The following is a 25938-nucleotide window of genomic DNA, read 5'->3' as shown; positions in this document are numbered from 1 at the left end:
CTAATGGGTCTCCAACGTTTCTTTAGGCTCCTCCCAGGGCCATGTCAAAAGTTGCCATCAAACGGAGAGGTTTTCATGTGGCTTCATTCTGTGGAGAGCTGACTAGAAGCTCACCCAGTATCTACGGGACAAGGCGCTTTTCCGACTAATCTCCAATCCCATGGCCTACATAAACATTCGATTCACTGTCCAGCAATACGAGAACAATGAAGTGACCAAATCAATCGTTCTTCTATAGCCAGAGCTGTCGAAATCTGAGCATCAAGCACGCTTTTTGAATGCCAAGAAAGGGATATGTGAAAAACATTCGCGATATGTCTCCACCGCCACCAAGATTTAGAGGACGTGGCGGCACCTGAGAATAAGTACCTCGAGGCCCACATCGAGCTGATCTTATATGAGCACTTGAAGGCCGCAATAGCAAAAGAAAATAAATATATTTGGTTGCGAGAGGAAGTGCTGGAAGCAAGAAAAGAAACTACATTTTTGCAGCCTTACGGCGACGTCATGGGCAAAGGGAGCGCGCGTTGGTTGATATGGACCATTGGCGTATGGACAAGAAGGTGGTAAAAAGCAAAGGGCTGATTGTGCCGAAGGTATTCTGGAATGTGTAGGCACGTAAGATACAACTAGTTTGAAGCAAGGTACCTGACAAAGCAAAGCCAGACTTATGAGGTTGATTTTACTGGGGAAGCTGTAGGCATTACGCTGTTGCATGCCTTGTCATCATGATAATATCGCTAACAAGGATAACCACGGAGAAAGACTGTCAGTGCTTTTTGCAGCACATACCTTAAGTGCTCCTTGTATAAATCGCTGGAATGTTAAAATAAATTGCATCGACAAAGTGATATGGGTTATCATCCGTAGCAGTGCTAATATCGAATTACTGCGGGAAAGCATTGTTCCGGCGCACTTTAAAGCATCCAACGGAACAAACATTTGGCGTCAGCATTCAGTGGTAAGGCGCAGGCAAAGTTCGCTGTAAAACGACTAGTGTTACGTGGTGCAGGATTTTTCATTGAAGACGTAGAGGCCACACCTTTACAGTCGCCGTTCTTATCAATAAGCGAATAGGCTACGACTGTCTCATATGGGCAAAGGTATTGCACCAGCTCCACGAACATAAAAGATGGGAGGAGGAGGGCATACGGGCTGCATCGATTCGAGCGCTCAGAGCGGAGAATTAGTCAGTGCTTGTCAGACAGTCGAAAGCTGTCCGTAAATCAGGCAAATTAGAGATGTTGCACTAGATGACCGTGACGGAAACTCTAGAAATATATGACGATGTTGAAAGTCAGCAGAACGATGCGCGTTGATTTCGACGGAAACAGCGTAATGAAGAACTGCAAGCTGCGTGGGTCAATGCAGAAAAATGGAAGGAAGGCATGCCAGTCGTATAACCGCATGGGTAATGTATCTAACTACCAGTCTTTAACATCGTTCACGGACAAGAAAATATTCAACCGAACACATTGGCCGAACGAATCGGAAAGCGTCTTTAATTTGCTCAAACGAAAAGTTCATGAGGCTCCTGTCCTTGCGACCCCTGATCCTTCAAAGCCCGACTTTCGCTTTACAGACATTTCGTCTCACTGCCGGTGCTTGTCTTTCACTGATTTCACTGATTTTTTTTTCCACTGAAGGATGGACAGTTCTAATTTCTTTCTCCAGATATTGTTGTATACTAAATTAAGCTCGATAGGCCCCAGTAGAACTGGTATTATTGACACTAATTTATATATTAAGTAAGTGTTACACGGGATTTTGGGGGGATCTAGTGATTGTGATCACTGACCGTAACCCGCTTCCTCATATATTTCTTATCAAGCAGCATGCTTTAGGAACAGCTAGGCTTCAATTTTCCAGCGGCATGATGTGGCACTCCGCCACCATAATGAAAGCCATCACGTTACAGTGGTTCTATTGTCTAGACGTTCTAATGAGACTGGGAAGGGATAATCAGCCTAGGCACAATAGAGCACGCTTGATGTCATGGATTTTGGGGTTAACTGACAGCTTGAATTGGTTTAACGGACTGCAACCCAAACACGCTTGATGTTCTTGTTTTGTTCGCTTTCATAATTTGTGGCTGAACTCACCATGGGGACTTGTAAGCACGTTGCTTTATGTGCATGCACTTGCTCCAGTGACGAATGAAGTGCTGCCATGCCAATCCATTTTTTTCGTGCAAATTAAGTCGACCTGTTCAATCTGGAGGTCATCTGTATAGATTAATGTCACACGAGACCGAAATTGAAAAATATTTCTCTCTCGGAGGTAGCAAGATCACAATTTGAGTTTTGTACATAAGCAGCCATCGTGCTAAGTGATTGTTCTTCGCTAACGCAGAAAACACGAGGAAACGTCGTATGCTGTACCCCCACACTAGGTCCAGGGAGTTGGTCTTGGCAATTCTTTCCACTTGGCAAATTTTAACTCTACGTTGTGACGCCACCATTTCCCATGAAAATATCTTGAAAAGCACCTCCAGCCAACCCTCTTTCATGGAGAATAGTTGGGTTTGTGTTGTTAAAATAATTTCCTATAAATATCTTGTAGAACACATAATTGCTGATCTCTCCTGCTAACCTCCCAAATATTATGTAGTCAATGACGCTAATAGAATGTTTAGGTTGCTTAAGTCGCTGCTTTTGGAGAGAACCATCAAGGCTCAAACTTATACTGTATAAACCACTTGTGCGTTCTGAACTTGAATACACAAGTGCAATTAGTATCTTAGCATATTGGAATCTGGGAATCACCCTACTGCACGCTGTACCTTATGTACTATTTCGTTATTTTTATTTTCTTTAACCATACCGCAGGCCTATTCACTGGCCCAAACAGGAGGGATATTCCAAGTCTGAAAAGTGATGAGGCTCTACAAGAATAAGAACCAAGATCTGCCTGTAATTCAACCCTATCCAGATCAGCAATAAAAAGGCCACAAATCTAGAACATAAAATTAAGTATTGCTAAAGTTCAAGTAAGTTTCCAAATAGGTAACGAAAAAGAATAAGAGAGAGGAAGATCGAGGCCACCATTTCAACCCTAATCTTCCATCGCAAAAAGACTCCACAAATCGAGGACACATTACAACTCAAGGCACATTTCCTTACAAAAAGTGCATTCCAGTTCAATGGGGAAGTCGTGAGATTCGAAAGTGGTTTGTGGTAATTCGTTCAATTTTTTCAATGTTTTAGGGAAAAAGCTGTTCTCATATGAGTTTGATTTTGAAAAAGTCCGAGTCAATATGTTGTGTTGTATGCCTTGTTCGCCTGGTTGTAACTTGCTGAATGCAATGCGGAAGGTTTATTGGGATTTTTCCAGAAAAAAGTTTATAAAGGAACAGAAGTCGACTTGTTTTGCATTCCAGTGCCTTGTAACATTGGAATGTGGTGTTCGTCCATGAGCAAGGAAGGAGAACCTCATCTTCTATATTTAGGGCATATCAATTTTACTGCTTTTCTTTGAATAGGTTCCAATTTATCAGTGTCCTTCTTTGCGTAGGGATCGCACAGTGCCGACGCATATTTCAACATGAACCTTATACATTTATATGCTAAAAGATTTGTATTGGCGACAGCCTTCTTACGCTTTCTTTTAAGAAAAGATAACTTTTTAAAGTCGAAGCACAAATGTCGGTGGTATGTGTGTACCATGACATATTTTTCGAAAGGGTAACTACTAAGTACTTATACTTGTCAGCTTAGCAAATCCCACTCCTGCTAAGGTGATCCCTGAATACGTGGATAAATTTCTTTCTTGTGACACAGAGAAGAACAGTTCTTTTCCTTGTTCAGCTCCGTGCGCCATTCTGCGTACCCATCATCAATTGCCTGGAGAGCTGCCTGTAGACAATTATGCTCGTCCATACAAATCTTTTTAAAAACAACACAGTCATCTACAAATACGATTGAAACATCATTTGGTAACATATCTATTAAATCGCTTATATAATTAAGAACAACAACGATCCCAATACACTTTTGTGGGGAATCCTGGAGGTAAGTAATATCGTGCTGCATGAATAATCTTGCACTTGAACAAATTGTTGTCTGTCTTTAAGATATGCAGCAATTCATTCTTCGATACTGAACAGTAGAGCAATGTACTGTAACTTCAACAATCAGTTACCATGAGGAACCTTGTTATAGTTCTTACAAAAATCCAAGAACAAAACATTCACCTGGCCAGACATATCAAGAACACTAAACAATTCGGGAACTGCCGAGACTAACTGCGTGACTGTAGACATACCTCTTCGAAAACGGTCCTTGTAAAAGATGGTATCTTATATTTAACCAAGATTTGCTGCAGGTAACTTACAATAACATACTCCAACTACTTTCAACATTGACTGGTTATATAAACTGGGCGATAGTTAGTTATCTGAAGGCGACTCCCTTGTTTTATGAATTCGTACATTACGTGCCTTTCGCCAATCATATGGGATATCGTATGATCTCAGTGATAAGTTAAATATAAACATAAGAAATAAAGAAATCTGCGCAGCACATCACCTTAAGAATAAATCAGGAATGCTACCTGGTCCACTAGCAATTCTTCGATGTATATTGAAAACCTTCCCCAGAACACCCTTGCGTGTGATTATACTTACATCATTCGAGAGCGTTGATTAAGAAAAATATGATTACAGGTTTCTAAACTTCTGTTGCACAGCAAAATGTCCCCTTTATGTGCACTTTAAAAAAATATACGTTTCATAGTGCCTGCCTGAGCGAATTACATAGATAATTGTTTCATGATTCGTTGCGTACAGAGCCCTGAAAGACATTTGTCGTTCCTTGTTTGTAACACTTTGTTTACTGTTTTGTACCGTAGACAGGAACTGATGAGAATTGCCTGCCCACCTCTATCGTAAACGAGATTATTATATCTGTATTTACAGCTCTCATCGATGATTCTTGGGGACTATCACAGCGTCAGGTAACTATGCCCTTTTCACATTTCGTCCCCACTCCCTTCTCTAACGCCTTAGGGCATTGAATGTATTAAAATAAATTAATAGAATAAATGGCTATTGTTTTTTGCTACCCTGCTTTATAAATAAATATAGCTCAGTATCCTGTTGTTGGGCCCTTGTGAAGGTAGAATCGTAGTCTTCTACATTCTTCTGTCCATATGCAAATTAAACCCTGCAATGCTAATTTCTGTAACACACTTTTGTGTAGGGAGAGAGCAAATACATCCGGTACATGAATTCAGAAAACAATGTTTTAATTTCTTTGTTATCTGTTGCGCTTCCATCCGACATTTAAAGACAATCCCTTCTGAACACGACTCTTTTTGAAAGCCTATGCTTTTCTTAACTCGTCGGCCAGTTTCTCGGCGTTGGCGCCGTTCACAGCGAGAAGGCTGTTCGGCTCTATTGGGGAAAGTGCACGCTCGTGTCCCAAGGGCCTGCATATCTGTAGCTCAAAAATTTCACAAAAAGGTGAAGTAATTCACTTAGGCTCGAAAGCTCAAGAGAAGATCCAGCAAGTTTATAGACAGTTACATGACAAATGAATGTCTAAGGAAACAGCTTTGATTGGCGGAGAGAAAGGGGGTGAAACAGAGACGGTAGATTGAATGCAAGGGATGTTAAGAAGAAATACCAAGTATATTTACTAATGATGCCAGAAATATATCACGAGTGAAAACTTCTACAATAAAAAAAGAACAATGCCTATCTATCAGTACGAGAGACGAGTTGGCTGCTTGAGGACCAAATTATATAAGAAAAAACATTAGCAACAAGACGACGAATTTGTCTGGTGCAGCAAAAACCTCAATGTATTTATCACGTTTTAATTTAATGTCAAGATCCGACAATCACCGGTAGGAAACGACCACATTCCAGGTACGCTGAAATTAATAGTGGGTGGAAGCTTTAACTGTCGAGGCAGTCGATATAAGTAAGACGCGTTTAGAGTATGGGTGGAAAAAAAGCAGGAAAGTGACTGATAGGACCAGAGTCGTCACAGGCCTAGGTAACTGTATAATGTAGAGGTATATGTTTTATTCAAGAAAGAAAACATCGAGGAGCGATAGGCAAAATGCTAAACTGTGATAACTGTAATAAAACATGAACATCTACGGCAGGGTCAGTTACATTTTGCCCCACTACATTTCAAAGAAGAAGCCAGTAAAATTATCACATAATCGCCATCACCATCACGGATGGCGAGAACCCCCCATGGCTCGCTCCATATTGTGGAAGTAATGTCACGTCTACGGCACTCCTCGCTTTCCCTTCATGAATACGTGGTGGGTGTATGATGCCACGTCGCCTTTGCCAGGTTGTACACAACATCACAGAACCCGCAACACCGGAGGCGGTGCCTCACATGGCGCACTGCTGTGTGCCAGTCTGCGCCACTGTATGCTTAGAATTCCGGTGATCACCGGAGCATGAAAGCGAACCGTAGCACTTGAAGCGTGAGCGCCACAAAACATCATTTACCCCTAAACAGAGTGCAGGAGGATGGTCGTTCAAACTCCCAGTTGATTCTTCGTTGTCTACATGGCGATCTAAAGTGGCATCTCGTTCCACGACTAAAGACCAAACTGCACACAATCTTGCCAGCACTCCAGACTCCGATATCTGTTTGGCGCAGATATCCGTGCTCGCGCCGCGCTTCGGGCTGACCATCTGCCCCGCACCATGTGAGCATGCGCAGGCGCACCTGTAGGCTTGCCTGTACTTTTGGCCTCAAGGGTTAAAAATGGTTACACACTCGTAACCATCCTTGTAGTTCCTTAAAACGAAGCTTTCTTCGCCCCTACTGTTAGTGCTGCTGTCTCGCACACCGCATCGGGCGAGGGAATTCATGGCGCCTGTAGACATGACAAAAGCTCGGCGGAGAGGAAAGAAGATGCGACAAACTCTTTTGGACCATTGCACAGCGTTGACTAGAAGCGGTCACACGCCCAATCAACACTTCTGTGCCCGCCGCGGTAGCTTTGCGGCTATGGTATTGCTTGATGTCGCGGCCCAAAGGAGGCAGCCGCACTTCCACGGTGGCGAAGTAAAAAAAACGCACTTCCAGTTAAGTTGACGGGCACATTAAAGAAAACCGCAGTGGCACAAATAATCCGGCGTCCGCCACTACGGCGTGCCTGATAATCGGATTGTGGTTTTTGTAAGTACGGCCCCATAATTCAATTATGGTATAATACTCCTACCACGGCGAGATGTGCCATGTGATCTTAAGAATATGCTCAGCCCTCTCAGAGGTTATGAAGTATGCAGCACAGCAACGCCTCAATCGAAAACCTCCCCTGCGTGTTCTGTGTACTACGCAGAGCAACGGCAGTGGTGTACGCAAAGTAACGTTTAACATCAACTCACAATTCTCAGGCTGGGCTAAACTTCGAAGAAATTAAACATTTGCCGTCAAGACCATTGTTATTATCGTCAATCAAACTAAACAGCACCGAAAGCTCATCTTACAGCAATTCCCACAATGCGTGGGATCTGCATAATATTTTGCTTGATGATTATAAAATTCTAAACTCTTGCCCAGGTTGTTTGCGCCTGCCGATGAGTCAAATTTTTCATCAGCCAAATGTAGTCGATAAATACTTAAAAACATTATTACATGCCTTTTATACTTGACGATTATACAATACGAGTACATTTATATACAGAGTAGAAAAATCACATTCGAATGTAGTTGCATTATTTGTGACACTTCAACAGCGCTTGTGGTCAGGCATAATTCTGATCAAATTTGGAGGTCAGTACGCTATATTTTAAATTCAATGATAGGTCAATGCAGAGAAATCGCCTCGTCCATGCGATATTTGATTGTCTGAGAAAGGGAGAAGTCAGCCCAATTACCATTTGCTACTCCACAGTGGGGAATGCCGCTGTCCTTCTCTCCACTTCACTTCCAGATTGGTCTTTTATACGGCATATGCTAGTGTATTTCGCGTTTATATTTATTTATCTTGACGCTCATTGTACTGAGCGTTCCATTGTAAGATCAATATCTCAGAAGACGAACGCTGGCAATTTGCACCTTTCATGCACAAGTCTTCGAATGCGGTTTTTTCGTGAATCTACATAAAAATTCCCATGGGTCATAATTGTGACATTTTAAAGACAGCTAACATGTTATATTCATCGTACATCTGGTGACTGCACACGTCACCTGAAAAAATGTATCCACCGAAAAGAATAAACCACACCTGCAAGAGGCATGCGGGCCACAACCCATGTAGTCCTAATAAACTTAGTCATACTTTTACTTTGAAGGCACTGTAAAGGAATCTTGACTGTTGTTTAAACATTAGGTGCTTACTTCCTCGTTGCGGATATTTCCCGATAATGATGCAGTCTCCATTCGCGTGCAAAACCTCGTACTCTGTCTGAGCACCTGAAGGTAGGCTTCGAGAACCTGCAAAGATAAGGTTCTCCTCAGTGTTCTCCTCAGTCTCAGGGATCACGGTACAATATAAAAGCAGTTGCGCAAGGCTCCTCGAGCAGAGCTCAATTTTCTCCTTTTTTTATATGCTTGACCCTTACTATGTGTCTTACAAAATATGCAGTGTGTGGTATGTAGTCACTAATTTAAGCAGGCTTTATATGTCCTCTTGATATTTGCACAAACGTTCTCAGTGTAATACGGAATTCTAATATTCACGTTTGCGTTATGGCCCTTATCATTGTTGGGCTTATCTGGCGAAACGCTTCTTCTTCAGCATAAAACAATCTGCCACTTGAGTGCTTGCATCACTTGGAATAATATAGATTATTGCTCATGAATTTGGCTCCACATTGTTTTGTGCTATTTCAATCGTAGATTTTTATTACTTAATCATAGTAGGGCTACTTAGCTTAGAGATATATCTGCCTCTCCGTCCGTCTGTACCACAATCCACGATGTGCTCGATAGGTATACGTAGACTCCTGTGGGGGCTATATATGGGAATTCATTGTGGCCTACGTACGACTAGTGATATTTATGATTATGACTATGATATATATAATATATACATATAAGTGGAGGTCTAATGTGGGACGCTGTCACCAACATCGGGCATATGCACCATGATGCCTGCTCCGGGGCGAGCACCCGTGGCACGCGCCGGAGTCAGCGTGTGGGAGTTTGAAAGCAGTCGTGGTAGTTGGTGCCTGGTTAGACGAAGTAAAGGTGGTGCTATATGCTTGCCTGCCTGTGTGGCTCTCCGAAATCTTCAGTTGGCCCCACTGTGCGAGTCAAGGTGGACTGAGGGCCGTGGTTGCTGAGGTTCGCGGTGACTTGAAGCTCTCAAAGACCAAAAGAGGCAGGCAAGCATAGAAGACTACCTTTACTTGGCCCAACCCCGGTACCGACTGCTGCGGCTACTTTCCAGATTTCCGGGCAAGGCCAGCCGCGTGCCAAGGGCGCTTGCCCCGGAGTGAGCTTCATGATATTGATGGCCTCTGTTGATGACAGCGCTGCACATTTATATATATTGGAAACAACTATTCGACTGGACACAATCATTGCACACAGTGTGACATGTCCCACTAGGGAGTTTATTTTATTTACAGTAGAGTGCACCCATTATCGGCTTCAGCAATATGATATATCAGGCACTTGTACAAGTTCGGATGTGATTTATATGCTTGAATGTTCCTTCTGCAAGGAGCAATATATCGGTGAAACAGGACAATGAACGTCAGATTAGACGGACATCGCGCCGGCACAGCTAAAAAAGCTTCTCCAAAACCGTCGCCGAGCATTTCAACCAAACAGGTCATACCTTTGATGAACTTAATCTTTACATCTTACAGTTAAATTTCCGTTCTGAACGAGAAAGAAAATACAGATAATCATACCTTATCCATAAGTTCAAGACATTGCAACCAATAAGCATAAGCGTTTCAAAGGGAGCGTTAGAATCTATTCGCTACGCTAAACTTCAAGCTATAGGCAACAACACTTAGTTTGATTTCTTGGCGTATCCCCCCTTCTTCTTTCTTTTTTTCATTCCTTTCTTTCAGCTGGCGTGTCATACGCCCTTGACACGCCGGCTAACACGCGTGCGTTGACAGAACGGGGGGGGGGGGGGTAGTGACCCTGGCTTTCACCTTGTGCACAGGGTTCCTTTACTCTCAATTCGACATGCTAACACACCTCCCCTCGTTTCCGCACCCACCTGCCTCATACCCTCTCCCTTTTAGAAGAACCCCACCTATATATACTGTGGCGAGGAAAGCGTAGGTCGCCTTGAAGAAGACAAGTCCACTTCTCGAAACGTTGGCTCCTGCATTCACCTTGTTCCCGTTTTGCTAATCGTCTTAAATTTCCATCTCCGGCATTCCCCGTGTTTTCTCTGGCTCAATTAGAGGATATCTTCATAATAATGTTACCCTCGTTTACTGCCAGTTAGCACTAGTCACGAGCGCGTTTGTAGCTGCTTTTGCTGCTGCACCAGTAAGCTGAACAAAAACACCTTGTTTACATATAGCGAAAATAAGATGCAGTTCATGTACTGCACTAACACCAATATTCATTAATGTTGAAAATTTCCTGGGCTTTGCATTAAATTGCATGTGTTGGTGATTCGCTGTGATATCACTGTGGCTTAGGATCTGCGCCCAATTGAGCACAATGACCTGGAATAACTACAAGTGCCACCAAGCTCAAACCCATGGGGGTTTCATAAAAAAGGCGGTAACTACAATGACAAATCTATGTGCGACGTCAAATATATGTGGATCAAATAAAGCTTCTGCAATTTTTGCGAAACGTTTAGAACACGTACAGGGGCCGATATCATTGACGTTTCCCAACATACATTGAGAAAGCTGCGCTACATAAACGTTATAAAAAGGAGACAAAAAACTGACCTTCACCCAACTGTAGCACTGAGATAAAGGGAAAGCCCATGCAGCTTTTTAGAAATGAAGTTTCGCAGGTAAAGAAGAATTTGTCCTGGTCCGGATTCGATCGAGACACCAACTCCAAATGTGCCATTTGTGGTAATTATTGTATGCGAGCAATCCGGGATGTCGTTTGTGTGTTTACGAACAACGTAGAATTTAACCCCTTGCCCTAGGAGAATTGTGAACGTCACTGAGGTCACTTTTAGTGAAAAGTGGTTTGTACAGCCTCTGGTGGGGGCGGTGGGGTCGGTGGAGGTTAGAAGAAATCTTAACAATGGTCTAGCAATGTGAAGTGTGTGTGGATGAAGTACTGCATTTGTAGAGTGTTCATATTAAGAGCTTGAAAGCGCTACATACGGCAGAGGTTTCAAATCGACTAGTCATATAAGGAAAAACAACTTAAAATATGCAGGTTTTACAGGCAACTCTACTACTTATCGCAACTGCTCAAAAAACAACTTCTTTTTCTTTACATGCAGGAGAAACGTAGGTCGACAAAGCATGGGAACCCATGCCAATTTAGCCTTTTAATACATTCATTCCTTATGGATTAATCATTAATTCGCGCAGTTTTTCCTTGCAGGCGTCCCAGCTTCACAGATCCACGTAGTGGTTGTGAATGTGCGCATGTGCATTTCTGTTGAGGTAAAATAACACGTTCTCGAGCGTGCGCATCGAATGCCCACGCTTGTGGTGACTCACTGGCTCGTAGTAGTCCAACTAATATTCAATGTCAATGCCATGCACACCACAGAGTGTCTCTTGTCGGGAGGGTCCGAAAGGACAATCGTTCATGTTGCTTTTGTCGTGCTCCCCGACTCGTGCGGGATTGTGAAAACACTGAAGCCAAGACCAGCGTATATTTACGTGCTCGGGTTAGGGGTACACCGCAGCCACCACTAAGCTTAAACAGGTATTACGCGTACGAAAAACAAAACCAAGTGAGTAAGTAAGCACTACATACAAAGGTATCATAAAGCAAACGATCACCAACTCGCGCACCGCCTCCCCGCCACATCGTGTTCCTTGAACTAAAAGTGCCGCTGTCGCGTTTATGCGCAATCGTAGAGCAACATTATGCACAATGAGAAAGTTAATCTCACGAAAAGCCCGCAGAAGCAGTGTTATTAGGTTATACCAATTTGATATTTGGCCGTCTTTGTGCCTGGTGTGAGCACCTATTAGGCACATTTCAGTGTAAGGAGTGTATGGACGTTTATACTATTCTATATATTTAAATAGGCTTCAGTAGTAGTCATAAATAAAAAGCAAAATACTGAAAGAAAATTAAACAAAGCGTTAGAAAAAGATTGAGCTCTCACTGAATGGATGTAGCTGGAGGGTGGGCGTTCGGCGTTCTCGATGAACCACGCTCACAGAAAGTCGCCTGAAAGAGAAAATAAATTTAAAATTTCAAATTTTATGTCACATTTAGAAGTTTCCATTAAAAATCATTTATATCCAGCAAACAGAATGCACAAACGTGTGTATGACGTATGGCCATCTACGAGCTACGGTACTATAATATACAAAAATGTTTTGGTGATAACTTTGGTGTAGAATAGCGTTTGTGTTTTAAACAATAATCGTGTTTGATCGAGCTCTCCTCTACTTATGAATTCTTGAAGTGGGCACAACTGTGCATATCGCTATACTTAAAAATCCCCGTCCTATATTTCGACAAATCGTAATATTCATGCTGGGCTCTAGGTTTTAGTTGATTAGCCGGGGCTCGATGTTTTTTATATGCCTGTTCTTACCTCGCAATATGCGTACATGATGTCCTGAGAAGACATACGCGAGGACTACAGGCGCTGCCATGCCCTCACTTAGTGCGCATTCATGTCAGCGCCCAATTTTTCTTTTCCTTAACATACTACTTGACTAGCTCTAAAACTTATTGGCGCTACTGCAGTTCTTTAGCCTCGTTGGAGCATTGGCGTTTTGTAACTACAAAAGAAGTAGTAAACAACATTGCGATTGTTGGAAGCATTATATGGCCCATTAACGTTTGATGGCAGCAAAAGTGACCAAATGATTGCACCAAATGTGGCCGACGGAACAAGGAGTAAGAAACACGTCAAATACATGGTTTGACGTGAAATTTCTCAAACGTTCTTGTAAACAAATTTATGAAATTGAAAAAAGTCACTAGACTTCGGTCTGGGTCTGTATGAAACCTTACGCTCCGGGGTGCGCGACGGCTTCCCCGGTGCCACGGTGACTACACGGTGTGCCTAGTTGTCCCTAGTGCGTGCGGCATTATACACGTCACGTCGTACCCACCTGGCTAACGAATCGTGTGGCATAGTGCATGCATCGTTGGGCACGCGACGGCGCAACCAATAGGATTAACGTGGCGCCACGTCATGAGTGTTTCAAGTGAGCGTTCAAAATAAAAAGCATTAAGCATGTACAGCTTGGTTTCCGTTTACAGATTCCTGTGTAGACAAGTGGGATAATGTTGGAAAGCGCTCCACCAGATTCATCACAGAAAATATAAAATTCTCAGACACACATACACAGACGTTACGCTTGAAATAAGGTCTGCCACAATGTTCCTCATGTTGATACAAATAGTTTACATCGAACCACAACATTTCCGCCAAAGAAACGATTACAAAAATTTTGGATTCACAAGTGTTGCAGCAATACATTAAGAAATTCATTGTTCCTCCCTTGGTTAGCGAATTAGAATGCATACCTCAGAAAGTAGTTGATGCTTGCAATTTTTTATGGCTGTATAAGATACGCTGGCAAGCGTATGCTTTTATCTCTCTTAATCCCCCTACCATTATTTTATGAATAATTCAATTATAATGTTTATTTTTGTGGCTTTCGTGACCGTGGGTGCTGATTCTTCGCTTTTCTCTTTCCAAGTAGGCAAACTAGTCCCAACGGAGTACATGCGCCGCGCCCCCCGCCGGGTTCCTTACCCCACCGTAAGGCTATTATACTGCCTAATGTCCTAGGTAGGACATTACGCAGTATAACAGCAAGAGCTTGGTGGCGCAACCGACTGCCCCGCTCCAGAGGGGACTCTCATAACATCCATCCATTCATCCATCCATCCGCGGGAGCATCGGTGTCGCCGGTGCACGCGAAAGAAAAAAATAACCAGAAAGTTCGCCTTGGCGCATGCGCGGATGCACGGTAGTCAAAAACTGAAGGCTTATTGCGGATATGATTGATTCCAACTGCGCAATGTACACGTACGTGTGCCTACCTCTAAAACAATGATCCGTTCAAGGCGGCCGTCGTACTCGCTAGTAGTGAGAAACTTCCGATCCGCTTAACAAAAGGCTCGGTATAATTTAGGTGCGCCTTCGTTTCTGTGAGTGTTTGTGTTTCGACTCTTTTATACACTCACACAAAGCTTCCCTTTATATGGATTCCAGCTATTTATATGGATTCCAGCAAAACGTAATCAACAGCAACGTTCGGGAAACTTACAATTATGCAGGCCATTCTTTCGATGAGAGATAACTGTTAGCGGGCCCAAATAGGCCCTTGGATATCTACAATGTGCCCTGAACGGGGGAAACAAGGGCAAAGCTGACATGCTGAGCTTCTATCAGGCTGTAGTCGCTCTCAACTATCTTTAGTACATGTATCCACCGCGTGCGTTATAAGGCCCCGTTCAGTACGGCAGCAAAAAATTTCACTATGAAGATTGCTAAACAGAACTCTGACATAATTCTCTGCGTTTTCTTCCGAGCTAACTTGAATTTTCCTGTAGAGGTCTCGCGACCAATCCGAGGACTGCGTAGCAAAGTTTCACAATCCTCCACATGAAATTAACAAAATTCGGTAGCTCCGTAGCAGCTGCGCCAGGTTGGCATCTTGATATAAAAATTTATGCAGATTCAGCATATATAACATAATCTATTCTAATCGAAGCCTAAGTAAAAAAATATGTGAAGATATGCTTATCTGCTAACGGCGATGCGTACAATTTGGTGATGACAGGCGTGTCAAGCAACATTCAGGGATTCTGTACCTCTCGTGTATCACTGGGACATACACATTCTCAAGAATAAGCCGAAAATGGTCACACACCTGCAGGCACATTAGAAATGGCAGAATCAGTGAAAGTAAAATAAGTAAACTAATACTGGTTCGGGCGAGTTGGTAGTAATCGATAATAAATAGTTATTGCACACAAACTTAAAGACGAAACACGAGGAATTGGACGAACACAAAGGCTAGAAATTAACAGAATTATATTTGTAACATGAGAAGTTGTGTGGAATACCTTCTTATTACAAATGGAAAAAAAATTATCGAAATATATTTACCCTCGAAATTACCGCAGGAGCATGCTTTAGTGAATTGTGAACGAACTTATCTCCATATTTTATCATATTTATCTACATTCCGGGACATTCCTATTCTGGAGGAATTGCCAAGGACCTTCTGGGACATGCTCAGTAGACAAATCAAACAAAAGAGCGTAAGTAACACAATTTCCAATTATTATTCCCGATTAGCTTAACTGATTGGTCTACTTAAGGATGCCTGTCGGGCATAGATTGATTATAGTAAGTTCTTTTGCTTTTCGCAGAATAGAGCTGGACATATGTGGTCAGGGTACAACACTTACATGAGTGCATTTGTGGGTACATTCACATAGCCTATGTATATATATATATATATATATATATATATATATATATATATATATATATATATATATATATATATATATTCTTCAAAGTGGCTAGATCCAGCCAACACCACTGTCAGGAAGGTGTGCGAATCTTCGGAAAGGAAGTGTTGCTTTATTACTCAACTAATATTGAATTCTAGATAGAGTTCTTGGTAATAGTAAATTTTGCACATCTGATAAGCGAGTTGCAACAGCCAGTGAAGAAAGATGAGATCCCAGTGTACAAAATACGAATTCGAAGTGCAGGAAGCGGAGTTCTATGAATCATAATGCGGCAGTGATTGTGGCCTGGCGGAATGTCGGTTAGCGAAAGCCGTTCACTCGGGAGAAGTAGACTATTCAAGTGTTTCCTTTGTACGCATGCAGTGGCAAATCGTTTCTCAAATCGCGGGCAATGTTTTGGTGTCAGTAAACCACTTAGGCCATTGTTGTACCAGGTGTCCCGTAGCACTCCTGACCTTGTTTTCGCATCGTCACTGCATGAAATAAAGCAGTTCTGTGCGTTTCGTTGTAGCGTGTTTCTCCGTGGAGAATGTCGGGTTGACGAGTGCCCTGACGTGAAGGGGTGGTAAGTTGCATATCTTCAGCACCAATTTTTTTGCAGGAAACTGTCCAATAAATAAAGCTGCGCCGTAGAAGACATCGTCTTAAGTAGTTGAGAGCAGTGACTCAGGATGTAAGTAAGGTTAGTGGAACACAGGAAACTAGGTATCGTTAACGTTATCTGTAGGAAATATTTCACAAATGATATATAGTATTTATGCACTCACACTTCCTCCCACGGTGTGAACTGAAACGAGAAAAAGGTACATAATACTTTATATTTACCACTGGATGACGCTTGTAACAATAATACATGAAGAGGATAGCAGACAAAGTGCACTTATAGTTTAGCCGGAAATCGGTATAAAAAGCACAGACAAAGCACACACATTTAGACTGAATGAGGAGAAACTGATTTACTGTACGAAATACATGCCAGTACTTTCAAGCAAGCCACACACATTGTTACAGATAGTGGCAGAACAGTCAGTATAAAGCAGACTCCCCTTGAGACAATGTTTAAGAAATCAGAAAAGAAAGTGTGATTCGGGAACCTTCCCACCCGATAACGCTTGTGGCAGGACTACTTATCACATGACAACGCTGCTCTCCAAGAAAGTTGTCTACGAAGTTGAATGATGAGAGAAATTGGGGAGTGTACCTCCTGACTTCTTTCTCGCATTACTAAACCAGCATCATCAAAAGCGTTTGCAGAGGTAGGAAATAGTTACTGTATACCCCTGTCGGACCAGCTAACTTATCACTCTGAGCGAGTTCACTTCGCCGCTGGTGTCATTGCCAGGGTGCCACACGAGCATGTTTAGCGACAGAGAGCACACTCGTGGGCGAGAGTGTTCGGCGATGACATTTCGCGGCGATGAAGTATGCAGCCTCTTTAGCAATGAGTAAAAAAGTAAGGAAAGTAATATCTAAAATAGAGACAGGAGTCATTTTTAATAATTTTTCATAAGCTAAGGGTAAAAATTAACAAAATGCGCGACACTGAAAACAAAAGGACTGCCACAAACTACTCTCGCTCTCAGGCAGTTTACGGCCACGCTGGATAATAATGGCCGCGCAACTGTTTGGTTGAACGCGTCATTTGGACTAGCACTGGTTAGGTCTTGTCTTGGCTCGCGATCATAAATCTTGTTATTGAGGTTCAGATGATTTACTTCACCCACACTTAAGATGCTTCTAAATGTTCCTTGTAACAATAACAAACCGTGTTGTGTAGGCACATTTAAGTTATCCAATGTATGCCTCAACTTCTGGTTCCAGATCACCATCTCCACCAATTTGACAAAACATTTTATCGTGTAGCAGTGCGCCGCGAAAATGACATTCAGCGCGCTTAAGCGTACTTGGTCAAAGTACACTTTGGTTGGACCCGTGTGACAAGGGTATTACACTTCTGACACATGCTTAACGCTTTGTGAACCTACACTTATTGCATTTATAGTGGTACATTTCACACCAAATTACCAACGTTTTTTTTTTCATGATTGCCAATAAGTGTTAAAAAAATTTCACACGTTTATTTATATAGAAACCTCGTTCTGCGTGTTTATTTGTGGTGCCACCTATTTCCTTGCATTCGGGCGAGAAATTATTATTCCCGTGCAGCGGAGCTAGAGTACGCAGAACAACAATTTTTCTTTTCAAATATATATTGTAAGATTCAGTCATTTAGGTTTTGTGTATGGCAAGTGAAGTGACGTGATTACTTTAAATAAATGTCCCAGATATTTGGATACATGAAGTGCTTTAGGCACCGCTAAAAACGAGTAAAATTGCAAAATGTTACTTTTTTCGCGCAGCGCTAACAAGACCCAAAACTCCCAAACAAAATTCCAATGGATGCAGGGCAGAGAAAATACTGTTCATAAAACAGTATTCTCTTGGAAGATATTACTTGGAATAATGGTAAATTTCACTCTTTTTCTCAAAACGCTCGGTAGTAAGGGGTAGAAAACTGAATTTGGTGGTCAGCTAAAAAAATAGTTATGATAGATTGTTACATAAGAATGACATCACAGATCACCGGCCACGTATGTTAAATTTGAAGCTACACATTATACAGATGCTGTAGCTGCCGCCCGGATTCATGGCTGTAATTTTTCTAACTTCCGCTATAGTATTGCGCACAAAGCAGGTGGAAATGTTGCCAATGCCGACGGCTTTTCACAACTGCCGCTGTCTGACACAATGAACGGTAGTGCTCATTCTTGTTTACTTGTCAACAGTGAACGAAATGGCATGAACTGCTAAACTTATTGAGCGTAAAACGACAAAGTATGCTCCGTTATATGCGGTCACTAAATGACTTGGCATGATTGATTATAGTGTACGAATATTCTCACCATTTATTCGCAGCCCTAATTATAATCACAGCAGACGACGGCTGTCTAGTTTGGGCCAAAGCAGTTGTGATGCCACTGACAACTCAGAAAGGGCTAGCATCATTGTTAGCTGAGACCCTCCAAGGCATCACGAAAAAAAACGGTTATTGCATGATCCATAGTAAAGTGGCCAGGGATGGACATTTCTCAAGAACTGTCAAGCAATGAGTTCACTCTAAGTTCGTAGTTTGTAAGTTTACGAAACCTCTTTAACAACCAGCAGCACTTTGCAGGTGGCGTACGAACAGCCAAACATAGATTTCGCGAAAACAAATTCGAAATATTTATTGTTGGTGTTAATTAGCAATCAAAGATAATAGAACTGAATGTATATCTTTCATCACTGCACCAAAATCGACAGAATGTCCAGATCACTTTTTGCAAGTGACGGACTATCTGTTCAAGTAGTGAAAGTTAACAGATCCCAATTCCGAGCAAAAGAGCTTAATTTTTATCTGCTAAAGGAGTCAAGCACACTTTGACCCCGTCGTATCAACAGAAAAATACGGTGTAGCAGACAGTGCAATAGAGATGGAAGAAAAAAATGTTCCTGAAAGAACCGTTGGAAGACGAAAAGAACAAAAGTTGTAGCTCTGTTGAGCACAGAGCGCAGAACGTTCTCTTCAGGTATAGGACAACCCTGCACACACTTATGGAAAAATAGCCTACACAGCTGTTCTTTAAGAGAAAGCTGCTCACGTGATTAACTTTGTTGAAGCGAAATGAGACGCCAAGTGCAGGTCAATTCGGAGAAGGAAGTATTTCGCGCTAATAACCTCTGACGGTGGGCGTCCACAGGGGAGAAGTGTGTGGTTGCGCTTGTCCATATAGTATGGGGTGAGCGTGCGCAGTTGCGCCCTGGAAAATGTGTCATAGCTAAGTCCACCGTGGCATGCTTTGTTCATGTGGACAACACACATGCTTTGTGTCCACAGATCGATGGCGATGTTCTTTATTGAAGGATGATGTTACTGCAGTATGTGATTGCGTCGTTGTAACTGCCGCTTGTGAGGGACACTCGGAAGATTGACAAGTATTGTCGCTTGAAACGGCAAAGCCCCATGATTTGATTTTGCCTTGACACAGACGGATCACCCATGTCACGCATTCCCCAACTCAGATTACGTATGAGTGAGTGTGATATAATTGGGGAAAGAGGGGGACATGTATATATTTTTGTTCTTGTTACGTTGAGAGGGCTGAGGCGCATCAGACAGAAAGCACCAGATGCTGCGCTTCCGTCTCAGTAGCGCTTTAGCGATGTCTCTTGTCGCCTAATAAAGGCACTGCCATTAGCCGACTCCGGCCCACACTCTCAGTGTGCAATGAGGCTCATTTAAAGCACACAGCCGAAACAGCGTCAGCATCTAGGGTCTGAAGATCAAAGCAATGTACGAGTAATCAATGCTTGTTTCCAAAGGGAGAAGCCGAAGGGGGCGCACGCACTCCTATAGTGTGCCGTCTTTCGTCGGACCTCACTAATTCCAGATTTGCGTGAGAAACTCTTCCGTTCCTACCAAATGAAGTAGGGTTTTGCGACCGCATATGGAATTACCACATTTCCTGGCTCGGAAGAAACACAGCTCGTCCGCTGCGCAAGCTCCTACCTGCACAATCTCGGCATCATTGTGTGCGGGAGTTCTGACATTTACAACTCACATATATGAACTGTGATAAAATTTAAGCTGATTAAAAAACAAGTTCACTCTTACCTTTTTGTCTGGGTAGACAAAAAGGTAAGGGCTCTGTAACGCCGGCAACATTGCCCCTGATTGCGTTATCCAATGTGTATAGCCGAACACCACATGCTCCAGGGCGTCAAAGGCTCTTTAATTGCCAAACATAAATATTCACTACATGAACCGCAAGACTGCTTTGACAGTAGTGATTTTGTGAAGATAAGGTTACGTAGAAGTTATCAATAACGAATTTGAAAGCAAGGGAATAGCTCCTGCTAGCCGCAGGTATTTATGTACACATCAGCAATAATTATAAAATTTCTGCTGACTTCCAAAACGGTGTTGATGTGGCAGAAATTACTATTTATGTGTTTCTAGTAGATGGCTTGAGAGTGCGTCGATGGCGGCGTTGAAGATGTTGAAGATGATGGCCTCACAACGATGATGACAGCATGGCCGACACGGCATAATGACAACGGAACAACGACAACGGGGCGATGCCGGTGTGGCGACATCTAAGCGAAGCCGCAGATCGCGGGCAAGACATAACGACCACCTGAACGAGAACTGCGCAGTGGACTTTGCCAACAAATGCGACCACCGATCGTCAGGGCTGATTCGGTGGCTGAGACGACGAAGGAATGCCACACAGCGCAATCACCGGCTATAGCATCTAAACCTTGGGTCGCTAGGAAGGTCTCACGTGGCTACACTTGTGTCTGAAAGTGCAGCTACAAAAGCGCCCAGCAACGTGCTTAAAGAGCTCTCGTGTGCTGGCACGGAGAGAGTGGCTTCTCCCCGTCGAACCTCCAGCGCTGCAGCAGAGGCTTCTCTTCCCCATTCGTTGTTCTTTCTTCATTTAGAGCTTACCCCTCATTGCCGGTATGTGTTACAGCAGGGGGAGGGGGGTTACGACATTGACGCAAACAAATTTTCATTTTTACGGCACACTTCTACTTGAGCCAATTTCCCATATTTATTGTTTCTCAGCATTAAAAAACTCCGGTTCTTCCAAAAACGATTTTGCGAATACGTCCGTCCTGGTACGCAGTTCCCTCATTTTGAAAACATGGTCAGTTCTACGTGAACGGTAATGCGGTTCTTTAAAGTATTTTTCTTTGTTCATTCCTGTTTTATCATTCAATAGAGAACAAACAAGTTCGACCGCACTTTTTGTCGATGCGAGGAAGGTAGTTTCCACTCAAGCTCATTTTTCATCTGAGTGCAGCTCTCCGCCCTATTTTAGCGGCTTAAGATGAACCTAGCAGCCCGATTTCGAATTTTCTGTAGTTCGTCAATCAGTGTAACTTGCAAAGGATACCGTAAATCACATGCATAGTTTAGTATAGGTCGAACAATGTTAAATAGGCTATCTTTTTTATGTTTATTTCCGAAGCTTTAAAGTTGCGTTGTATAAGTGTTAGTGCGCTTCGAAGTGTCCCAACCACGTCGCTTACATGTGCATTCCATCAGTGATCGGATGAAAAGAATACACCTAGATATTTATGTCTAACTGCTTTTTTCACAGGCCTATTGTCTATGATGTGCAGAGTCTCCTTTGGCTTCAGTTTCCTTGCAAAAAAAAATTTTGACACTTTGTATCATTTAGGTTAATTTCCCATATAGAGCACCAATCCTGAACACGATGTAATCATTTGCAAATAGTCTAGGGTGTCATTGTCGCCTACTGAATATCCATATAATAAAATAAAGATAAAGGTGGCCTCAGTACCCGTTGGGAGTCCCGTGTGGGAATTCCGACGTTACATCAACGTACCCAGAGCTCTCGCAATTTAATATAACACATTGTCGACGCTGACCCAGATAATTTTCTATCTCCCTAAGCACAGCAGGTTCTATATTAGCAGCTTCGCTCTCAGTTACTCTCACTAGCTGTGTAAACAAGAAAAGCTATTCACTGTAAAGATATGCCAATGCTGCGAGCTTATCGTAGTCCAAGCCTACATCAGAACATGTAATTGCACCCGTGCTGTCTGCTACTGTTTATTCAATGTCGTTCATTAATTTCATGCCTAGAACAGAACATGTAATCGCGCCTGTGCTGTGTGTTACTATTTATTCAATCCCGTTCATTAATAGAACGATACCAGATAACCACAACTGAAGCATACAACATCACGTAGACTTCCTATAAAACTACTACACTAATGGGGTAAGACTTGTTCCATGAAAGAGCATAAATGCTTGTTCTTGAGACTCTCCGAATATGCAATTCAAATTCGTCATTACGCGATCCACACAATTGTATAGCTGGTGTTGTTTTTATGTTTTTCAGGGTGTCGCACATAACTTGAGCCAAGAATTTAAAAATGAAAGGCGTGGCGGCAGCGAATTCAACCGAGCGTATACTATTCGCAATAGCATACAGTAGACAACTATTTATTTTACCCATAAGTCACTAATTAATAAATATATTTACACAATATTTAATTATGAACTGAGGACGCCGAGCATGATACGCTGATGTGTGGAGCAGCTTCAGGACCCACCGATCGAGTTGTTTCCTATAGGATACGTCTCACGTAGTTCTTTTTTCCGCGTTGCAAAGAATGCCCGGGAAATATGAAAAAAGGTCACGTGACGAAGCGCTTGCGCATTGGTATAGTGCTGCCCTTTAGTGTGGATTTGGTGAACAAGATCAGCTTCCGCTGGATGACGACGAAATTGCACGCTGCTGGCCGAGCGCTCCCGATGAGATGAAGAACACGTTGGCGCTTCTTCGTCGCCAGACCCGATGCAGCCGATCTCGTTCACCGAACGCATGCTTGACAGCATCCCAATACCAGAGCGCAAACGCTTCGCCGCGTAGTTTTTTTTTTCATATTTTGCGGGCCTTCTTTGCCACGCTGAAAAAAGAACTACGTGAGACGTGTCGCACACGAAACAACTTGATCGGTGGTTTCTAAAGGTGCTGTACAAATCTGCGTATAATACATGGGGCTCTCACACAATAAATAAAGATTTGGGTAATTAATTTTTTTACTTATGAAGTTTTGAGGAACACAAAAAATTGTCTGAGTTACTAGGGGCCAGTGCGAGTAGTATGCGTTCGATTCAATTCACTTCTCACGCGCCCTTCATTTTTTGAATGCTTGGTGGGACACCCTGTATACGTTACCAATACGTAAGCAAACAACGTTCTTCAGCTGCGGTTACTCGCGATGGATGAATTCTAACATATGGTGTTTATATGTAACAATTTGGTTTGCTGTTGAAAACTGTCTCGTCAGACACTTTTGCGCTGGGTACGTTTGTTTAGTAGCTACGACCTCTTGAAAGTAATTGCAATGTTCCCTGCCTTGTTGTTTGAGGGGGTACGTCCGGTGCTTTACATGCACTGTCTGCTACATTTATCAGCATTACGGCATTACTGTTTAACGCCAGAAGGCTCTTCTCGCTTGCTCCTGATGCATGAATTCTTACCCAGTTACACTGTTCTAAAATGCACCACAATTCATAGACGCCCTCTTTGATTCCAGCGACAACAACAACAACAACAACAAAAAAAAAACATGCACAACCAGTATTCGATATCAAGAAAGTGAAATGGGAGGGGAAATCGATTGCCCAGCAAATATTGTGCCCATAATAAAGGAAAAATAACCTAAATAATGCAGTTCAAATAATCGCTATGTTTTGTTCCACGTTACATCGCCTACAGACATTGACCTTTACGGAATCCATGCAAGTACGTATTAAGAAGCATGCTTTCGCTACATACAAATGCTTTCATTGTCTTAGAATGTTGACATCCCGAAAAGTGCGGATACTGTTATGCTCACCGTTTCGTGTACTTCGAAGAAGTCGGTTCTCGCTTTCACCCGCTGGCGCACGGACCGAGGTACCGCTTCAAGACCGGTCTGCACCAAGCTGCGAGAATTAACGCTGCCGTCATTGGACATCTGCGCGGACTCACTAGTTGTATCTAAAGTACGGAGCGCCGGACACCAAACGCAGGAAAACAACTCGTCATTTGTAGCGCTCGCACTCGGCGACTCTTCGTCATTGTTTTGTGGTGTCGCTTCAGTGGTCGGTTGGTCTCCACGATGGTCCTCAACCGGTTCCTCAATCGGGTCAACCTGAGAAAAGAAAAGAAATGCAGCAGACTTGTACGACATTACCGAATCACAAGCGAATTTCAAACGACGCCATTCCTTACGAGCATTTCCGATAACAATATCAGTTGATAATCAATAAATCACACACTTTGAACCACTGTCCGTATGAAACTGAGGGTTGATAAACTTGCTCTACCATAAAACTGAAATGTTTTTGTGCAAACAGTAACTTATTCCCCCGCATTTTGCTTTGTAGCATGACATATAATGCCCCGCCCCCTATCCTCCTCGTCAACCTCGGTTTCGGTAAATGTCTTGTCGGCCGCGTTCATAGGTCTCCGAAGGCAGCGGGAAGATATTTGTGTTTTAGAGCGGATCTGTATGTGGATAGCCGATTTGTCCGTCCGTCTGTCGGTCGCCTCTACTCCGAAAACTCCTCCGGCCCAACCCCATGTGCATGCGCGAAAAAAGATAAGCGCTGGATTAGCCAACACCAACTAGATAGCACAAGCCCTGTTTACTTCAACCCATGACGTCACGCTACCTGGCTCAAAATTTCTATTGACAAGGCTGGGGGATAAAAGCTGTGACGTCAAAATCACTGTTGCCTACTCGGGAGCATCCTCAAATTCTGTGGCACTCGGGCCAGGTAAATGACGTCATTGATGGGAGTGAAAAGGCCATGTTCTATCTATGTAGTGTTTGATTAGCTGTGCCAGTACTGACGTCGTTGTTCTCTGTCGCTGCCGAGCACGCGTGCAACAGTTTCTGCCCGGCTCCGAAATGAGTAGGCCATGCGTAATCCGTACTCCATAGGAGCCGGCAGCTTCCGATCAGTAACGTCGCGAGGAGAACCGGGAACGAGCACGTCTACACCGTACCGATGCTATAGCCTGGGCACGAGAACAAGCTCGTGCAGCCGAGCGCAAGCAGTAACTGTGTACTGAGGATCACCAAGCCGTCGTTAAATGACCCATCGTGATTAACCGAGTGATAAACACCAGGGCAGCACGTTTGAGCTTCACTAGTTAACCATCTGTGCCGAGTGCTTATGCGGTGATATTATTATTTATAATACCTACTTCGTAAAATAAACGTGAAATGTTCTGTATCAATTATGCGCAATTTGCATCTAACAATCTTAAGGCAGCACATACTACACACGCATTGAACTTTCCCTACATATTACAAAAAAGCAGCTGCCAATTTTAACCAAAGTTAAACAAAGTAGGACATAAACTTTAGCGAGGACCACGAGTAAACGTTGTAGGACTTTGTGTATAGCATGAAAATATCAGGAAAGACTCATGAAAATATACGCAGAGAGCCAAAGAGTACTTTTATACGGAATGTATTGAAAAGACCACAAAACCTCCAGCGCATTAAAATTTGCTTACATACCAGTCATATATTACCACTTATTACCATTGTGATGAGACCTCTCCAGACATTAACAAAAGTATTCACAAGGCGTAGGATACTTTCACTTTTTTAAAACCTTTTTTAGCAAGGAGTATATTTGATACACAAATTGCTTACGGTGTTGCCATAGTGATCTCCCTATATTTTGCTAAGTTTTGCCTTGGAGAAGTTCGTAGTGATGTCAGCGCAGCGTGCTAAATTTTTGCGATTCCAAACGTCCCTTATATACCGCGGAGCCCTGCCATATATGGTATAT

The 25938-nt window shown here is 42.9% G+C and overlaps 1 protein-coding gene across 1 annotated transcript in view; it reads right to left on the bottom strand.

Moving 5' to 3' along the window:
- Window positions 1-25938, bottom strand: part of LOC142564731 (uncharacterized) — a 78199-nt gene that overhangs the window by 3831 nt on the left and 48430 nt on the right. Inside the window, exons 5-8 of the mRNA XM_075675872.1 lie at window positions 23985-24281; window positions 16328-16347; window positions 12211-12275; window positions 8316-8411 (exon numbers count right to left, since the gene is read on the bottom strand). Of these exons, the coding sequence (XP_075531987.1) occupies window positions 8316-8411; window positions 12211-12275; window positions 16328-16347; window positions 23985-24281 (478 nt within the window). The remainder of the gene's footprint in view (window positions 1-8315; window positions 8412-12210; window positions 12276-16327; window positions 16348-23984; window positions 24282-25938) is intronic.

This window comes from Dermacentor variabilis, chromosome 11 (genome assembly GCF_050947875.1).
Source record: "Dermacentor variabilis isolate Ectoservices chromosome 11, ASM5094787v1, whole genome shotgun sequence".
NCBI lineage: Eukaryota > Metazoa > Arthropoda > Arachnida > Ixodida > Ixodidae > Dermacentor > Dermacentor variabilis.
The sequence above is the reverse complement of the archived record's forward strand: the minus strand, read 5'-3'. Positions and strand labels throughout refer to the sequence as shown.